Raw genomic sequence first — 17,952 nt, 5'->3', positions numbered from 1 at the left:
TGAACCTTCAGTTCAGGTAATTTTTATTTAAATGTTCCACTTCGAAAAACTGTAAAAAGGTGGTTCAGTCAAAATTTATCCAGCACTGGCATTTGACTGAGCCAACAGATTAGAAACGACTCTACTCTGGTTTGTGCGATCAATAATAATGACGGAAGAAGCTGGTTCCTTCATTGTTGCTTCCTCCTACCCTGTACTGGGTAAAAGTGCAGGTAGAAGTTATTTTACAGTTTGAACAACTTCCATTTGGGGCTTTACTGCTGTGGCACAGTCTTCTCCTCCAGGACTGCACTCGAAACCTTTCTGACGCCTTCACAGACTCCAAGAAATCCCTACAGGATCTTAAAAAACACAACTTCGTTCTCGATCTGTAGCCATGCAGCTGAGCCTCCAGAGTTACACTTCACTTTTTCTTAAGAAAAGAGACGAGCTTTAGCCACAGCTTTTTTTTCCTATGGTGCTTTATGCACATTCCGGCAGGGGTGAAAAAGACAGCAACATTCTTCAGCACAGTTGCCTGCAGGGATGCAGCATAAAGCGGCGGCAGCAGCAGCAAGCAGATGTTAGAAAAGCAGGAGCTTCACATAGTCCACATGAATACAACAAATCAATCCCGACAACACGTCAGATACCTTCTCCTGTGAAAGGCCGGCTTCCCCTCACCAGGGTTACGGATGGAGCTGGGGGTGATGAAACAGAGACAGGAAGTGGTGCGTGATGGGAGAGATGAATTGTGATACGAGAGGACAGCATGGAAGAGATGAGCATGATGAGAATTTGAGTGTTTTGGAGCAGAAGTGGTGTTGGTGCTTAGTTAAAAAAAAAAAAAAGGAAAGGAAAGGAAAAAAAGTAATGATCCTAAATGGAAAGTTGTTTGGAAAGAATTGCTCCCTAAGAGTGAAGTTGGGACGTCGTCCATTTGTAGTTCCTCTGGGGAAGCGTTTTTGGGCTCATTAAATCTGCATTGAGGTCTAGTCCCAATTTGAACTGAATCCTTTTTTAGGATTTGACACACAAAATGAGAAAATATATAAGAATGACAGGGATGCACAGACGCCTGCAGGCTTCAGCAAGTCGAATTTAAGACTTTTTAAGACATTTTAAAGTCACCTTGAGTGAAATTTAAGACCAAAAAACTAGAAATATAGAGGCTGGTTGGTGGTTGCTGTTTTACAATCAAGCATAGCAAAAACTGTGAAATTTCTGGGAGTTTGGTTGTGGGACTTGGCAGCTGCTTTGTGCTTTTCAGACTGCATGTGGCTCTACAGCCTTAACCCCCATAGTGCCAAACGTAGAAATTTTTTTGGTCTTTTGCAGAAAATGCATCTGGTCTCGTGTGGGTTGAACTCCACACACAAGAAGTGACGAAACAGAAATAGCATGATGTGGCGACAACTGCCAGCTCTCTTCCAGCCAAGCGGCCGATGGCATTTGTGCATGCGAAATTCTGGACTTGTAGTGTAGATGTGAAAATGCGAGTTAGCAGAAAGTTTGTCGCTGTCGCTGCCATCGTCTTTTTTTTAAAATCTGTTCTCTGTGTTGGGTTTCACCTCGAGTGGCAATAACTTTCTCCTTTCACTGTCGTTCGTTTCTCCCCTTGCATCGAGCTAATCGCTCATGACAGATAAGCGCAAAAAACCTTGCTAGCAAGGTAGCCTAGGCAGCGGTATCCTGAACTGCCATGAGGCTCAGAAACCATTTAAGAGTGACTCAAACCTTTGCCTCACAGAAAAGTTACATATATGAGCATATATGAGATTAAATAGTCCCTTCATGCTAAAATTTAAGACGTGTGATTACCGTATCTCAGACCAACTAAAAAAATTTTATGCAGCTAAAATAAAAGCCTTAAAACTTTTTAAGGCCTTTGTTTTAGATGCATAAATTAAAACAATAAAATAAAATTATGAAGATGAACGAGATTAAATAATCCCTTCGTACTAAAATTTAAGACGTGATTAATGCATTTAAGGGCTTTTTTTTTTTTTTTAAATGAATTTAATACATTTTAAGGCCTTCATTTTAGATACATGAGTTAAACAAACTACATTAAAGAGAATAGACCAGATTAAATAGTACTTTCATACTAAAACTAAGGTCTGTGATTAACGTATTTAAGGCCGACTTCAATTTTTAAAAAGAAATTTAAGACATTTTAAGGATGGACAGACACCCTGAATAATCAAGAAATAAAATTTTTGATAGTTTTTTTCCCCCCATTAATCCATCAAAGTAAATGGTTAATCACATCAAAGTCACATAACCGCATCAAAGGAGTGCATGCTGTGGGTTGAGTTGTTTTTGTCATATGTTGGTTTCTTTATTTTAATGCTTTGCATGGGGAAATGCATAGGGGAGGGGAAAAAAGTCTAATTATTCAGAAAATCAAGGGGAAAAAATTGGACAATTCCGACTAATTGGTGCATTTCCACTTTTACCATTCCCACATCTGTTTGATACACAAGAGGCCTCAGCCAGGAAACAGTTGAATTAGTGTGAAAACAGATGTGAAAGCCTGAAAGACGTCCATGCCAAGAGCAGCGACTCTCTGAAATCTGTCCTGAACGCCAACTCCTGCCGTGAGGAGGAAGCTCGCTGCATAAAGCCAATAAATAGCTACCAGCATGGCCCCCCCGTTGTAGCACAAACACCTTTAATCTAGAATTAATGAGCTTCAGAGATGTTTTTTGGTGGATTTCTGTTCTTTATGTCAAACTAATGCGCTGCCGGTGAGAGCTTCATATTCATCTAAGTGACACTCTAATACTGCCTTGCAGGAAAAGCCCTCTTTTTTTATGTATTAATCCACCTGTATCCTGGTATGCCTGATACATTTTTGTAAGAATTAAGCCCCCCGCCCCCCTGCTCCACTTCTAGTGAATTTTAATCTATTTTAATTTTCAAAATAAAAAAATCCAATTAAGTGGGATCAGAAAACTTGATGTTAGGTGTTAAAGCAATCATGTAAAAACAGACGGTAAAGAAGAGGGAAATCTAAAGCCAAAAAGTTTCTTCACAGTTTATGTGTAAGTTTTCACTGCAGTCTTAAGTCAGTTAAAACGCTGTGTAAACGAGACACAAAAACATCTGAATGGACTCTAAAGAAAAGCAAAAGCAGCCAAAGTTCAAAGAACAACTTAAAAAGCTCTAAATTTTAATATATATATATCTAAAAGCCTGGGATGGTTTTAGTGGCTTTCTTGCCCAACATTATAATTCATACACAAGTGCGCTGCTGATCCAGTCCCTGCTGAGAGTTCATCACAAGCACCATTATCACTTCCTGTCACCCTCAGTCTGCCTGTGAGGAAAGCGCCACTCGCTGCTCTGGCTTCAGCTTATTTGTGCAGACACACAGGCAGTTGGACGGCGTGATGGTATAGATGCTTATTGACACAATGCTGTGTCAGTGTCAACCTTTTCACGAGTACTTCATGACGGTTCCAAGAAACTCTTTGCAATAAATAATTCTAGTTAGATTCGATCAAACAGGAGCAGCAGGATGTACAAATTTGGTCTGAGATACAAACTTAACAGAATTTGTAAGTTTAGACGTGGATGTTTTTTTTTTTTATGATCTGGGTGTTTTGTGTTTGTCGGCCTTCACAGTGAAGAAAGACTTTTGCTTTTCTCATTAGCATTAGTTTTCACTAATGCTTTGCAATGAAAAAAGACAAAAAATCCTGTATGAATGCTTATAAAGCATAAATAACACTTCAATATGATAAAGCAAACCCTTTTTTTTTAAATGGGAAAATCACCTGGTGAGGTTTTTTTTATATTTTTTATTAAGGAGCATCTTCTGAGGTTGGAGTCCTTGTCAAACTGTGTTTTTGACTAAAGTCCCAGAGGGTTAGAGTCCCAGTTAAATGACGTTTAACTGAAGGTTTTAATGTTTTTATCTTTTTTAAAATCTCTCTCTTTCTAACTGTTTATTCAATGTCACATGCTGTTTTTATTTTAATTATGTAAAGCACTTTGAAATGCCTTGCTGCTGAAATGTGCTATACAAATAAAATTTGATCGATGATGATTGATTCTGTTAGCTGGAAGTTGTTGAAACCAGAAGTTTAAATACAACTGAAAAGAAACAAACGTTTGTTTTAGCTTAGCTAGAATTACTAAAATTATTGCTATTTGCTAAATAACGTTTTATGTAACATTTTATTTGCTAAACTTCTGATTTTGAAGATATAAATACATCGATCTTTGACACATTCTCTCGTGTAAACTGCTTCCTGGTGTATGGCAACAAAGGCATTATTAAACTAAAAATGTGCAAAGGAGATGACATGAGAAAACTTTAATAATGACGACCTATGATTCTGGAGACATCAGGTCTAGAGACTGAAACTCAGTAACACCAACAGGTTGGTAAAATGTTTAGAAATGCACCAATAAATTGACAAGACACTGGAATTGTCAAATTTTTCCTGAATTTCCCTGAATTGTGATCAGGAATTTCAATACTAAACATTTCTTCAATCTTCTTTGATTGACAAATGTCAGATTAGGTACTTTTTAAATTTTCTGTTACCTGCAATTTATGTAACAAAATCAGAACGAGCCAAAATCCCAATCAGGATGACAGACCTCTTTGAAAACAGGAAACCGGTAAGAATGGAATAATAGATGAGTCTATAATCAAAATGAGTTCCTTCCAGCTCTCACCTCCTCTGGTTCATCTCCGATTCTCCTCCGTTGTTCTTCCCTGGACCCCAGCTGTGGCGGCGAAGCGGCGACAGAGAGCGCTTGCTGTTCCTGAAGAGACCGGAACGCCGCGGTACCTCACTCACTCGGTCTTTTGCTTCTTCTTCAGCGTCCCCTCCTCCTCCAGCAGCAGCAGCAGAACTGTCCTGGCCTTCAGCGTTAGTAGCCTCAGACTGGATGCCCTCCTCTGGGCTCCAGCTGCCGCTCAGGCCCTGGCTGCCCTCCGGACTGGAGCTGGACGGGCCGACGCTGGCAGTGTCGTCTGTGGAGGAGCAAGAGACAGAGACCTCGCTGGTGCTGTCTCCTCCTGTCACTGGCTCGTCGTTCTGCAGACATCCAAAAAGGGAAAGACAGCTGTTAGAGTCAAACATCCTTGCCTCTTTCAAACCAGACCTGTTTAGTCCACTTTAATAAAACTCTAGTTGGTTTGTCAAAAAAGTCCCGTCCGTTTGGGGAGGTGTGAAAGCCCAATCGAACTTTGATGCGAACCAAAAAAAGCAAACTCGGATCCGTCTAAAAACCTCAGTCTCAGTTTGGGTTGAAGTGAATTCTGGTGCGTTTCGAATGCATATGTGAACGCCAAGCGGACCGGAGACCGCTCCGAAAGCAGGAAGCCAACTACAGGGCAGGGCATTCTGGGTAAATATTATCAAGACATACACGCAAGTCCAGAGCTAGTTGGAGAAATGACTTGTGGTCTTTTACCAAAGACAAGAGAAGAAATCCTACAACTGCTCAAATCTACTCCATTGTTTTTTACATTTTGTGAAGAAGGAAGTGGCGCTCACTGTCTGAGATTTTTGTGTCGTTTCCTTCAGTGGTTGTTGGTGCAGCACCACCACAATCGTTAGTTTGTTTTACACAGTGAAGTGTGAAAGCGAACCGCTCCAAATGAAAAATGGAGCAAAAGTTGTGATTTTTAACCGAGTCTACCAGACTGTAAGGTGTGAATACACACTTTAAAAAATTACCAAAATAAGAAAATGCACCTGAAAGTGAGCAGTTTGCTTATTAACGATTGTGGAAATTTCTTTTTAAGCCACAATGTAACTGAAAAGTGCGGTGCGATAAAGTATTCAGCCCCATTTTTGTCTGAGTGCAAACACCTGCCTTCAGGAGTTGCCCGACAACTGCTAATGACTGAATAGAGACCATCTGCAACAGTTTGGCTCAGGAGGTCATTCTGCTTTGAGTTTATCTATATAGGAAATTGACGAGTTTGAGAATCTCTGCTCTAAAACACCAAGAAAGTACTTCTAAACACCTAAATTTGTGTTCCTTCAAATCCTTGAAAAGCACAGAAGCATTCTTTCAGCCAGCTGATCAGCAGTACACAGCAAAGTAACCTGCAGCCACTCCAGATAACTTCAGGCATTTCATTAAAAACACTTTAAACAATTTGCAAGCATGGATGGGAAATGTTTCCAGTTGTGAAACACTTGATTTACCTCGATACTGCTAACAGGACTCTGCGTAATCAAGATAGCCTTCAAGGTGAGCTAAAACACACCCTACCATGAGAACCACTAAGCCTTTGTGTGGGTGCTTTATTTATCCTCATGGCTGACACCTTCTGCTAAGACCTAACAATGTGTTGATTGTAAAATCTCTACAGAGGACACCCGTTCTGCACGCATTTGTCTTTCAGTACTTTGACAATTTTCCTTTTGAGTTACGGAGATGGTGGCAAACTCTTCGAAACAGAATAAAGCTGTCGGTGCAAAACAGAAAAAAAAGAATAATTTCTTTCTGGCTCAAGAACAGCGACACGTCGATGAAGGAATATTTAAAACCAACACACACACAAAAAAACACAGATTATCATGCAGGAAACAATAAAAAGAATCAAAATTGAATAATAAAACATATGCGCTTCAAATCACTGCTAATCACCTGGGCTATCGCATTATATATACATCAGCATTTCTTCGCTGAAGCATGTTATGAATTTAGAGAAGGCTGGAGGAGCAATTTAACCCACAGGAATGGAGCGTAATGAGGACCAAATGGCAAGGCTTAAGCGTAACGAGCAACAGCCACTTTATAGCAACACTGACATTATAACAAACACCATTAGATGATGGAGGGAAAAAAGAAAAAAAAAAAAAAAGCTTTCACAGATGTTGCTCAGATGCACGCACGCACGCACGCACAGACGTTGTCAAAGTCACAAGACTGCTGCAGCCAAGAAAGAAACCGTGTTGTGTACACTCCCTAATGAAGACACTGCAGAAAGTTTTGAGCAGCAATTGGGTGGGAACGCGCTCCTGCGCCGACACTCACAGGTTCTTTTGGAGCTAATTCGTAGGTGTAAGCTTTAACTGGGTCTATTGTGCTGCCAGCTGCGGTGTTAGCGCCAACATAGAGCTGCTTCTGTTGGGAGGGCCGGGAAAAGAAAGATCCGCTTTATGCTGCAGAAGCAACTTCCTTTGGGAAGCTAGGGAACGTCTGGGTTTGTTGCATGCGGGGCGGCGCAGCGATCGCTATGGCTTTCGGAGTCGAGGAGGAAAAGGAGGAGGAGGATTCGGAGAGGATTAAGCATTTTTTACATTTCAGACTTTCCTGATTTTCTCATGCCCTCACACACAACAATTAATGTTACGCTTTCTTTCCACAAGGGCACATGATGCACGCTGCGCTAACGTGTTAATGAGATCCATGCCTTGGCCTTTAGAGTTATGAAACAGTCCTCTTTTTTTTTTTTTATCCCTTTTCTAGTGCAGCTCGCTGAAGAATGGCATTTTCTCTTCAGAGGGAAGCAAAGGCGCTAATCCTCCTCTTTCGGAACTTGGCTTCTGTGGCCTTTGTTTGAAATCAAAGCTGGCGAGCCTCGCACTGCATTTCGCCCATCACTCACTGCCTGCCGTGTCCCGACCCCTCGGCATCCCAGGCCAAACACTGGCAGGCCACTGATAAATGCCACGCGGACTTCATCGTTCCATCACGAGTTCGACGCAGCGGAAAGATTGTGACGCCAAGAAAGTGAGAGAAAGACGCTCGGTTGATGTCTCGGGTCTGAGCCTCAGGGCGCTGATGAATAAGACTGAGCGCAGACAGAGAGAAACAGAGCTTGTGTTGTACATTTGAAGATATTCCCTATAGGCGCAGCTGCAGAGGCAAACAAAAATATATCATTCGACACGAGCGAACCTGATGTTTGGAGCGCAGCCAGCAAAGCATAAAGCCTCTGCTGCCAAATCAAACCGGATTCCCTCTCATTCTGAAACGTTCAGGGCATGGTAGAAGTTCTTTTTTTTTCCACGTCTTGTCAAAACCACTAACTAAAGTATTTTATTTGGATTTGATGTGATACTCCAACACAAGGCGGCTGATAAAGTGGAAGGAAAATAATTTGGATCTGAAAAGTGTAGAATGCTGATGGATTCAACTTTCTATATTTTCATTTCAGATGTCACACCGATATCGCAGCTTTGAGAATCACCCGACAATATTAATTTGATGCGATATCAGCATGCATAACTTTATTACATATTTTGTAGTGTGGAATGCAGGAAAGACCTGATTGGGTCATTTTACTCAGAGAACAACAGTAAACAACAGAAAGTAAGAGAGCAACTGACCCATTAACCAGTTGATCTGCTCACTGCATACAAGCACTGCTGGATAGAAATCCTGGGGTGGACTAAATGCTGGAGCGGAGTGCTTATATTTGCGTGCTTATATCAGACATTTTAGATGCAGATTGATACCCGTTTTCTGGCCGATATCAGACAAATATTCAATATCAATTTCAATATTAGATCAGAACTAAAACTGTCACAATAAGCAATAAATCAACAAATCACATGATAAATTAAAACTAGCTTAATTATTACCGTTTGCATGATTTGTCTTTTTCTTTTTTTTTCAAAACTGGTAGCGGTGGTTACCAGACCAAAGCACCAGACAAGGTCTATTTAAAAAAACTCCAATTTAACTGACTTCAGAAGGGAACGTATTATTGAATAATAAGGATGCACGATGTATCGAAATATCAGTATTGGCCATTTTTAGCATATTGGTGTCCGTCCAATGAGTAAAATTGGCCTATATCAACAATAGCTTCATTTCTACCTTGTTTCAGTCAGTGCATATTCTAGAATTGGTCATGTGATGTTTGCTTGGTCATGTGACAGTATCAGTGAGGCGTTTATGGCAACATTAATTTTCAACATCAGTATTGGCCCAAATTTTCTTTGCATCAGTATGAATCCAGCTGTATTGCGAAAGGCCTCAGAAGTTTATTAGGGAACATGAGTGAAGAAACACCATGAGGACCATGGAAGTTTAAAGAAGGGATGGGTTTTAAAACAGAAAAATGTTCAATTCATTATCCAAAAACACAGTATGGCATGGCTCCAGATTAGTCTATTTAATAAAATCCTATTGAAACACATTGAAGTTTACGCTTTGCATGTTTAATGCAACACATCAGCACAATATTTCTTTCACATATTCCACTTACTGAAGAAAAAATGCTGTTTCCCATAACACTGATGTTATTTTACAGACCTTTCTGAAGATGCTGTCATATCCTGGCTCTGCATTCAGGAGGCTTTCAATGTCGCTGCCAGAGTCTCTGTGAGCGGACGAGGGACAGCTGGTGGAACTGCTGGTTCTGCGGGGTAAACTGGGGAACGCCGAAGACGTCGAGGATTCTGAAAAGCACAGCGATATCTAGTTTAAACACCACATGGGATGGAAATAAAGACAGAGATGCTGTGTGGAGAATAGTTTCCTGAAGGGATAAAAAAAAAAAAAAAACACAGAAGCAACAAAAATGCTAATTTTGGCAATGGAGGAGGAAAATCTCTGACAAAACCAGAAAAGGATTTTCTCAGTCTTCAGCGCTGTCAAAACATGTTTTTTTTGTTTGTTTTTGTTAGTTGTTGTTTCTACAGCGTAAGCAGTGAAGACACTTCTAGCAAGTTAAGGTTGTGAGAAAAGCCTTAGGAATCGATGGCTAACCGTCCTAAATGAAGCCGTCTGTGCTGCACCGCTAACAACCTTCGCTTGTGCTCCTTAAAAGCTCTGAGGTCAAAAACTAAAAGAAAAATCCAAGTCAGGGAAAATGACAACACTCTGAAAAACAGAGCAACAACAGAACCCTTGCTGAACTTCCTGTAGTGCTTTAAATAAACGTTTTAGGTTAGAAAAAGTCATGCAGGAACATTCACATTGACAGTCACTACTTCAATTAAATTTATCACATTAAACAGTTTCAAATCCCCCCATACTTCAAACCCGGTGCTTAATAACTACATGCAGCTCCACTCATCAAGCTACAGTGGCCTTAAACCAACATGGCTTTCTAACAGGAGCCCACAGTGAGCCTTTTTTTTTTAAAGGCTTACACCCACCATTACTCCTAACCCGTTATTGAACCACAAATAAGCATGTCTAGAAGTCAGCACACAATTCACAGCTCCTCCAGCACCAAGGTCCAGCAGTGGTGGACGGGGAGTGTGTGTGCACAGTTTTCTGTACATGTAGGGACATGTACTGATAGTATCCCAGGCCAAACTGGAAGAGGAAGCTTGATACACCAGCAGGCTTTCTTTAGCCAGCAGCCAGGAACAGCTGGATGAGGTCATCCACCCAGTTTGTTGTTTTTGCGATATTCCAGATGCCTATTTGGAGCTAAAGATGTGGAAGTTTGTCTCTCGGGAACATTTTGCATTCAATGGACTCATGGCACAAGAGGAAGTAGCTTCTTTTTTTTATTTATTTATTTTAAAAAGTGTCTGTGTTCTCATCCTTCAGGATGTGGAAATACCTTAAAGCTACTAGGCATATATATATATATATTTTTTTTATTTTATTTTATTTTATTTTTGCCTTATTTATTGCCTTTGGAACATGTCATGTTTAATTATTTTTGATGTTTTAAGCAAGATGATCTTGACAGTCTTGACAGTCTACTTTATGTAGACTTCTGTGCACAGGCTTCTGTGCACAGATCCCTGCGGTGACATCACAAAAGGCAACTTCTTCAAAGAAGAGAAACAACCAATCAGAGCTAGTAGATGGGTCTTAGCACTGTCAATCTCCCTTGAATGCACCAGCTCATCTGGTCCACCTCCACCCTTTAACCCAACAGCTTCTTCCAGTAGAAGAGTCTGCTGTGAATGCTAGGTTAGTTAGCATAGCCACTGATGACGGTGGATAAACAATTTTCCTTTAATAATAAGTTGTTTCTCTACCATTAGCACATTGAACAGTAATTACACGAGGTTGATTGACAGCGCTAAGACCCTCCTTCTGACTCTTAATGTTTTTGGTTGGGAGAACTGAGCAGTAATAGCTCAGGGACGAGGTGAAAGCGAAAAATCTTTTCACAGATTATAAGTGTCAGTTTACACTTTCACAACAAAAAAATATGCTTTTTATATATATATATATATATATATATATATATATATATATATATATATGTAAAAGTTACATACTGCAGCTTTAAACCATCAAGATTCAGAGCTGCAAACACAGCCAGCTGCTGTAACATCTTTGCTAGGAAGCAAAGTAAGGCACAAAAACATGAAACCTTGAATAGCAATGTCTAAAATATTCCAACTGTATACTCTCACAAATGCTTAAATTTGCACACTGGCAGATTGACAAGTAGCGCCTGCATAAACCTAAACATTCAAACCTGACTGGAGGGAGGTTAGGATAAAGAGGAAAGGAGAGGTCAATGTTGCCTTTAACATCCCACTATAGACTGAAACACAAACTGCTCAGTTATCAGACACATATCTCATCAATATTTGGTTAAAACACCATTGAACAGACCACTGGTTAATAACATGTATTACTTTTACAGCAGGTGGTCTTGATTTCATCTCGTTTCCAGTTCAGCTCATAACAATCTTACTTTTTTAGATAATGAGAAGTCTTACTCTGACCTTTAATTCCATGTTGGCATATGGTTTTTTTTCTTCCACTGAGCAGCGTGTGTTTGAAAACCTTTCTGGCCTTTATCCGGTAAAAGCTGGTGGGGACGCCAGAGCACACAGCGTGTTTGCTACAGAATCCACCAACTCACACCTGTTCACCAAAACTAGCAGAGGACTGTGAGCTCTGACAGCTGTCTTCCTCCCGCTGCTCTAAACAGAGTCCACCACAACACACACACACACACACACGCAGCAAATAAAGGACAGAGAGAACAGGTGGAGAACGCTCCAATGCGTCTGTGGGTGGTGGAGGTTGCTGCTGAATGTGAAGCTGCTCACACACCTGTGAGCACTGCATTAAATCAATATGGAGTAATAGAAACATGAAGCCTTTTACTGAATTCTTGTGTGTAGGCATGTCCAACTTTTACATGGCGATAGTTATGTACTTAAACTATCACCCTTATAAGGTAACTATCCCTTACCTAATAAGGTTAGGCAAGGGATTTATTCAATGCCTTTGCTAAAGTCTGTCAATCTAAATAAAAATAGCCATAATTTAACATTCAGTAAGTCAATAAGCAGAGGAATAAATGTTGCTTTTATTTTTTGCATCATGTCAGATTTATGTGTAAACTCGATGAACCGTTGGTAGTTTTTTATTTAATCAAAGTTTTCTTTTTGTAAGAATTCTGTACAAATCAATGCAAGTTTTCAGATCTGACAGATGTTAAGGAGTTTTTAGTTAATTTTGAGAAGTTACGCTAAATAAATAAATAAAAAAATGCAATTAGAGGTGGATGATATGGACTTAGCATTTTATCACGATATTTTGTGGTACTATTGAGATCACGATAAAAATTATGATGAAAAACTTTGTGATTTGTGATGCAATCAGAGCATCACAAACAAATATGGCTCTTGAAAAATGTTCCCATTTTAAATAGGCTTCTTCAGGATGGCACTCACTTACAGAAGTGTGATTTATAATACTAAACTGCACACAGTAACTACATTTAATCATATTTTCAAATTTACTGATGTTTGTGAAACAAATTTTGGAGAAAATAGTGAAAAATAACATTTCCAATAATGTCAGTTTATGGTATTTTGTATTTTTTAATATCACTAATGGAAATCTATAAATGTATTAACAATAGATCAAGAACTCTTATCGTGATAAGAAATGTTCAAGATAAATGACAGACAATGCTATAAATGTCCAAGCCTAATTACAATAAATATGATTCAAATTAATTTAAAAATACCAGTCAGTGCACATGATTTGTTTGGTCACAAAATAGTTTTTTTATTTACTGCTGGTTAGGTAAAAGAATAAAAAGATAAAATCAGATGAAATCAAAAGCTGTGGATAAATTTTTATTTTCTCTCTCTGTCAGCCTATATTTTTTTTTTTTTTTTTTTTTTTGCAGTTAGTGAAACATCCTGCTGAATGTACACCGGGCTGTGTTCTGCAGCTCTGTGTGTTTTATGCACATCTAAATTCCAGTCAGCATGTTGAATTAAAAAACAGGTGAGCAGTCGAGAAGCCACTGGATGTTTCTGTGGAAGCTTTAAGCAGAAACAGATCCTAATCAGTTAGTGATCTCCCTGCTGCTCCCTGCAGAATTTGCTGTATTATACATGCATATAAAGGCTGCACTACATTTGCCAGTGAATAAAGTAACATGAGAAAAAAAAACACAACTATTTCAGAGTTTTTATAAATAAAAAAAATGTAAACGTGATCTAAATATTTTTATTGAACAGGAAAAAAGAGCAGGAAATTTAGCCACTGCTGTTTTTGCTGATTAATTAAGGATGCCCGATATATCGGTACCAACATCGGTATCGGACCTTTTAGCCATTTTTTTACATGTCGGTATCGGCCCGTTGACCGCTGGACACAGGCACCGGCACCTCTTGCAGCACCCACTAGCGATAAGCGTATAGAATAATAGATAAGATGGATGAATGGTAAATACTGGTCAACAGTCACAATATTATTGGATATTGATATCGCTACATATTTTCATATTGAGGCATCCCTATTGGTAATGTTATAATATCTATAACATTAATTCTTCATTTTAATTTTTGACATGCAAATGCTACAGTCAGTGGTGTTTTTAAGATCAAGACTAATCTCTGGCCAGACACAAGTTAGAACATCAAAACTTCTTAAGCCAGCTGTCTGACAATGTACAGCAGCAGGTGAGGGAGGAGTAGCTTTGTTCACCATATCACTTTTTTATGGAATTCCATTAAAAATCCTCTAAACTGTAGGAGATGGAATATTTTAGGAGTCCAGTTATGGTTTTGAGACCACAACTTTTAAATTCTTGGTTGACCTTAATATCAGTAATCACAAATTTAACATTAATCTATGTTAAACTAAAGGTTTTTTTGTAGTCTGCAATGCTTCACTTTTACTTTGACAGCTGGAGTCTCCACTCCTTCATAACTAGCATTACTGAATAAAACTGAGCTGAACAGGACACAGCCTCGCCCAGAAAAGAAGGAATATCATGGAACATCCCAATCAGAGGCGCAACACGACGACTCAGTGTAGACCAGGAAACCGCAATACAACCTGGCAGGCTCCCAGCCTCAGTTGCTCCGGCAAAGAAAAGAGCCAGTAATAAAGTGTCAGGGGAGACGCTGCTCCGCATTCACTCCGAAACCACAAACACGACCTGTCCTACACAGAAGTGAAGAAACTTTGGTTGTTTGTTCCCGTTTCTCTGACTCTCTGTTTGTGAAATTGCGTCTGTGAATGTCTAATGTCTGAGGCAGTTCTTCACCATTGTAATTAGGTTTTCAACAAGCTTTATTAGTTGCTCAGAAGTCCACTTTCTGTCACGAGAGTTGAAACAAATACTGTGAAAATCTGAATTTCGGTGGACATTTAACTTACCATTTCACACAATGGCCCAAATTATTCGCACCCATAGTTTTTTTTTATTCTGATGTAATATGACACAAGCATCTTTAAAAACATAATAAAACAATGAAAAAGGTGATCCAACCCCATGCCTTTTCTCACATTGTGTCCTGAAGTTTATTCCTGTGCTGGACAATATTTAGTCCAGCATGTCTCAGAGAAACAGTGTTCAACAGCACCAGATTTCAGGTGATTTGTTTCCTCTGGGTTACAACTGACGAATGATTTTTCATCCTCAGCCAGATTAGAGAAGCTGATTGCATTAAATGTTTCACTGCAGTAGCCTCAACGCCAATTATCAAAACGAAAGCATGTGAAAAGAAGAATATGCTTTGCTAGCGGTGACTGAGCTCAGGTATTCTCAGGAGGATTGCTGTTGTATTCAACACACTGCTGTATGAATCTGGACTGGTTGTGATTAATTGCTGACTGGAGCAGAACATTAAATATAGTAAGATCATGATCAGCAGGTAAGGAAAAAGAAACAGTCAGCGTTGCTGAATTCCTGTGCATAACAGTTCATAGAAGGCCAGGGTTTCATGCATGCAGGATAGAGTTATGTCAAATACTAAAAACTGAATTAAGGATAAGGAAACTAACTAGGCATTCAGAAGGATTTCTGCAATGGTGCTCTCTACATTGGGCTTTTTTGGGATTGGGATTTTTCAACTGGACATCTAGAAAGCACAGTACTTGAGGGGACAATGAACATAAGATGGGTGTGCTCCGGAGGAATTCAGCAAACACCCATCAAAATTCTTCCTTCTAAAACATTTTGTTGTAAACCGGCAAAGATGAGCCGCATCTGAGATTCTTCTGGCCATTTATGAATCACCAGGGGAGACGGCATTATCCCATAGAGTTCAATCAATCAATTAAGCTTATTTGCATAGTACATTTCAGGAGCAAGGCAGTTCACATCATAAATACAAGTACTGTCAACAATTGAGAAACCAGTGAAAAAACATTACATTTTGACGACAACCACTAAGTTTTGTAAACTTATAGTTGTGAGTTTACAAAAAACAAAAAAAAGAAGGCGGCGGCAGCAGTGCAGGAAGATGGAAGATATTGTGTGAAATTGACGTCAGGATTTACCTCCACCATACTTCTCCAAAACAATTACAGCGGACGAAGCGATCCGGTTTCTAGGCTACACAACCGCTTTGAGATGTTCTTGCTCTTCTTATGGAAATGATTCCTGAGTCTTGTTTATGTTTGTTAATTCTGCGGTTGGCGAGTTACACGAAGCGTACGTCATCACTGCATCACTCCTCTGAAGGCGGACCTCTGCCGGTTCTTAAACAAGTCAGATGATGCAGGCCGGACTTGTGACAACATCGATTGGCATATGACTGCAGTATCAGAGGTACCAGCTGACTTTAATACCTCTAACTGCATTGTTGTGTTCAGAAAACGCATCAAGATGGCAGAAAAGCGCTTTAATCACACCCATAAGTGTTTTGTGAAAGCCATTCTGCACAGTATTACACCGGACAATAGGATTTCATTTGTAACTACATGTAATTTAAGCTGCCATTTGGCAGTACCTCAGTCGGCACTCACATTTGGCATCTACAATATGAAATTAAAGAGATAACATTTGCAGAGATCTTGTTTGTGTAAGAAATCCTTTTTTCAGATGCTGTTGCTTTAAGGATCTGAGAGAAATATGTCTTTAGTGACAAATTGTGTGGGCGAGGCCAGGAGAACAATGAATATATGGAATGTATATCACGACTGTTTCCATCTGCCAGACTATCAATGTTTATTTGTTCAAAACAATTAATTAAATTCATGGTTCCATAAATCACACGTGGAACTTCTCCTATAATCATTGCTGTGCCCAAATCTTTGCCAGCATTTGATGAATAATGCTCAGTGTGAATTTGTTTCAGAGTTAAAATAAATAAATAAATCCAACATCTAAACCTTAATCTTGATTCAGGACACTCTACAAATTACTTTCCCAGAGTCAATTACACTGACCTCGACACTGATAAATGACGCCCCAGTGATTTTCCGCTATACAACCTCAATTAAAGTGAAGTGAAACTTTATCTTTGCTCCTAACCAAGCATCTTTAATAACAACCAGGTTGTACGTGTTGAGTCCATTCATCGATAACACGCTTTTGGGGCTCCAGTAAAATGAGGACATTAAGGCGGAGGACGCATGAAGCTAAAGTTTTATGCATCCTAGCAACCATCACCATTAACCAATTAAGAGTGTGATTCCCCTTCTCTGCTTAAGATGTATGGGAATGTCAAATGACTGGAAAAATAATTTAAAAAAAATAAGATGGATAAAACCAGAACACTACACATTTTGTTCTCCAGGTAAACCATATTTCACGCACTCCATCAAAGACAATCTATTTTATGTGTGCCAGTATTTTAATCCACAACATAAGAGCTAAAGGAAAATGACTTCTGATGCCTGAGCAAAAAGATTTTAGTATCGTTTCCATTCGGCCGCTCAAAGACGCTCCGTTTGTCATAGCTACAAATGATGAATGCCAGAGTAACGTTACTAATATTGATCTGAATGATACAATCCCATGAAAGCATCCTCAGTTTAACAGACTGCTAGATATTTTTGGCAAAGGAGGTGGTGGTGTACTATGAAAAAAGGAAAGAAAGGGCTGATTTTTTTTGTTTTTAAGTATTGTATCCAAGTCTTCCATCATGGGCAGATTGCGGATTAGCTTCAAGTTGGCAGAGGGACTTCCTGTCTGTTATTACATCACCAAATAAATAAGGCAGAAAGGCTGAGAGGAAAATATTTCCACCAGGAAGGGAGTATTATTGTCCAGCTGCTGCAGAGGAAATCAACCTTTACCCTCCCTTCTATTTTACCTCTGCCTGACATCTCTACTGCTCTCTTTAGCTTTCTCTTCCCACTGCTGCTTTCGTTATCATCACACCGACTCACATTTTAATTGTTTTCCTTCACAAATAAAGGACTGTTTGTCCTTTTTTTGTAATTTAGGCAAACTTACCATTCCAATAACATTTTTTGTCTTTTTGCCATTTGTCAAGTACTTATGTTATGTACAACGGTTCTAAAGTTTTATAAGAACCAAATAAAAACCCACTGAATCCTTGCCTTCAGTTTAGCTACTTACTGTGCAGATTACATAGTCTTCTTTATTGCAACAAAACTAAGTCGAAATGCAGAAGCAGCGTGTGAAAGACTTGGGTCCGCTTGTCGAATAACCTTTAGCAGCAGCAACAACTTTAATAATAACCAAGTCTCGCCACTGTGAAATTCTCACCTCCTCTTAAACAATTGATGTCTGCAGTCATAATTTTATGCACACCTTTGTCACAATCAGATAGCCTCGCATTTGATGTGAAAACGTTTTGGTGCAAAAAAAAAAAAAAAGGAAAGAAAAAAGAA

At 39.3% G+C, this 17,952-nt stretch overlaps 1 protein-coding gene across 11 annotated transcripts in view; it reads right to left on the bottom strand.

Moving 5' to 3' along the window:
• akap13a (A-kinase anchoring protein 13a) overlaps nucleotides 1–17,952 on the bottom strand; it is a 140,503-nt gene that overhangs the window by 41,091 nt on the left and 81,460 nt on the right. For 10 of the 11 annotated variants that reach the window (XM_008404818.2, XM_008404821.2, XM_008404828.2 and 7 more), the window contains exons 11-13: nucleotides 9,223–9,368; nucleotides 4,672–5,036; nucleotides 633–680 (exon numbers count right to left, since the gene is read on the bottom strand). In XM_008404818.2, the coding sequence (XP_008403040.1) occupies nucleotides 633–680; nucleotides 4,672–5,036; nucleotides 9,223–9,368 (559 nt within the window). The remainder of the gene's footprint in view (nucleotides 1–632; nucleotides 681–4,671; nucleotides 5,037–9,222; nucleotides 9,369–17,952) is intronic. The other variant, XM_008404826.2, reaches the window with a different exon arrangement.

The sequence above is a fragment of the Poecilia reticulata genome, chromosome 3 (assembly GCF_904066995.2).
Source record: "Poecilia reticulata chromosome 3, P_reticulata-male-v2, whole genome shotgun sequence".
In the NCBI taxonomy this organism is placed as follows: Eukaryota; Metazoa; Chordata; class Actinopteri; order Cyprinodontiformes; family Poeciliidae; genus Poecilia; species Poecilia reticulata.
This window is presented reverse-complemented; position numbering and strand designations above follow the sequence as displayed.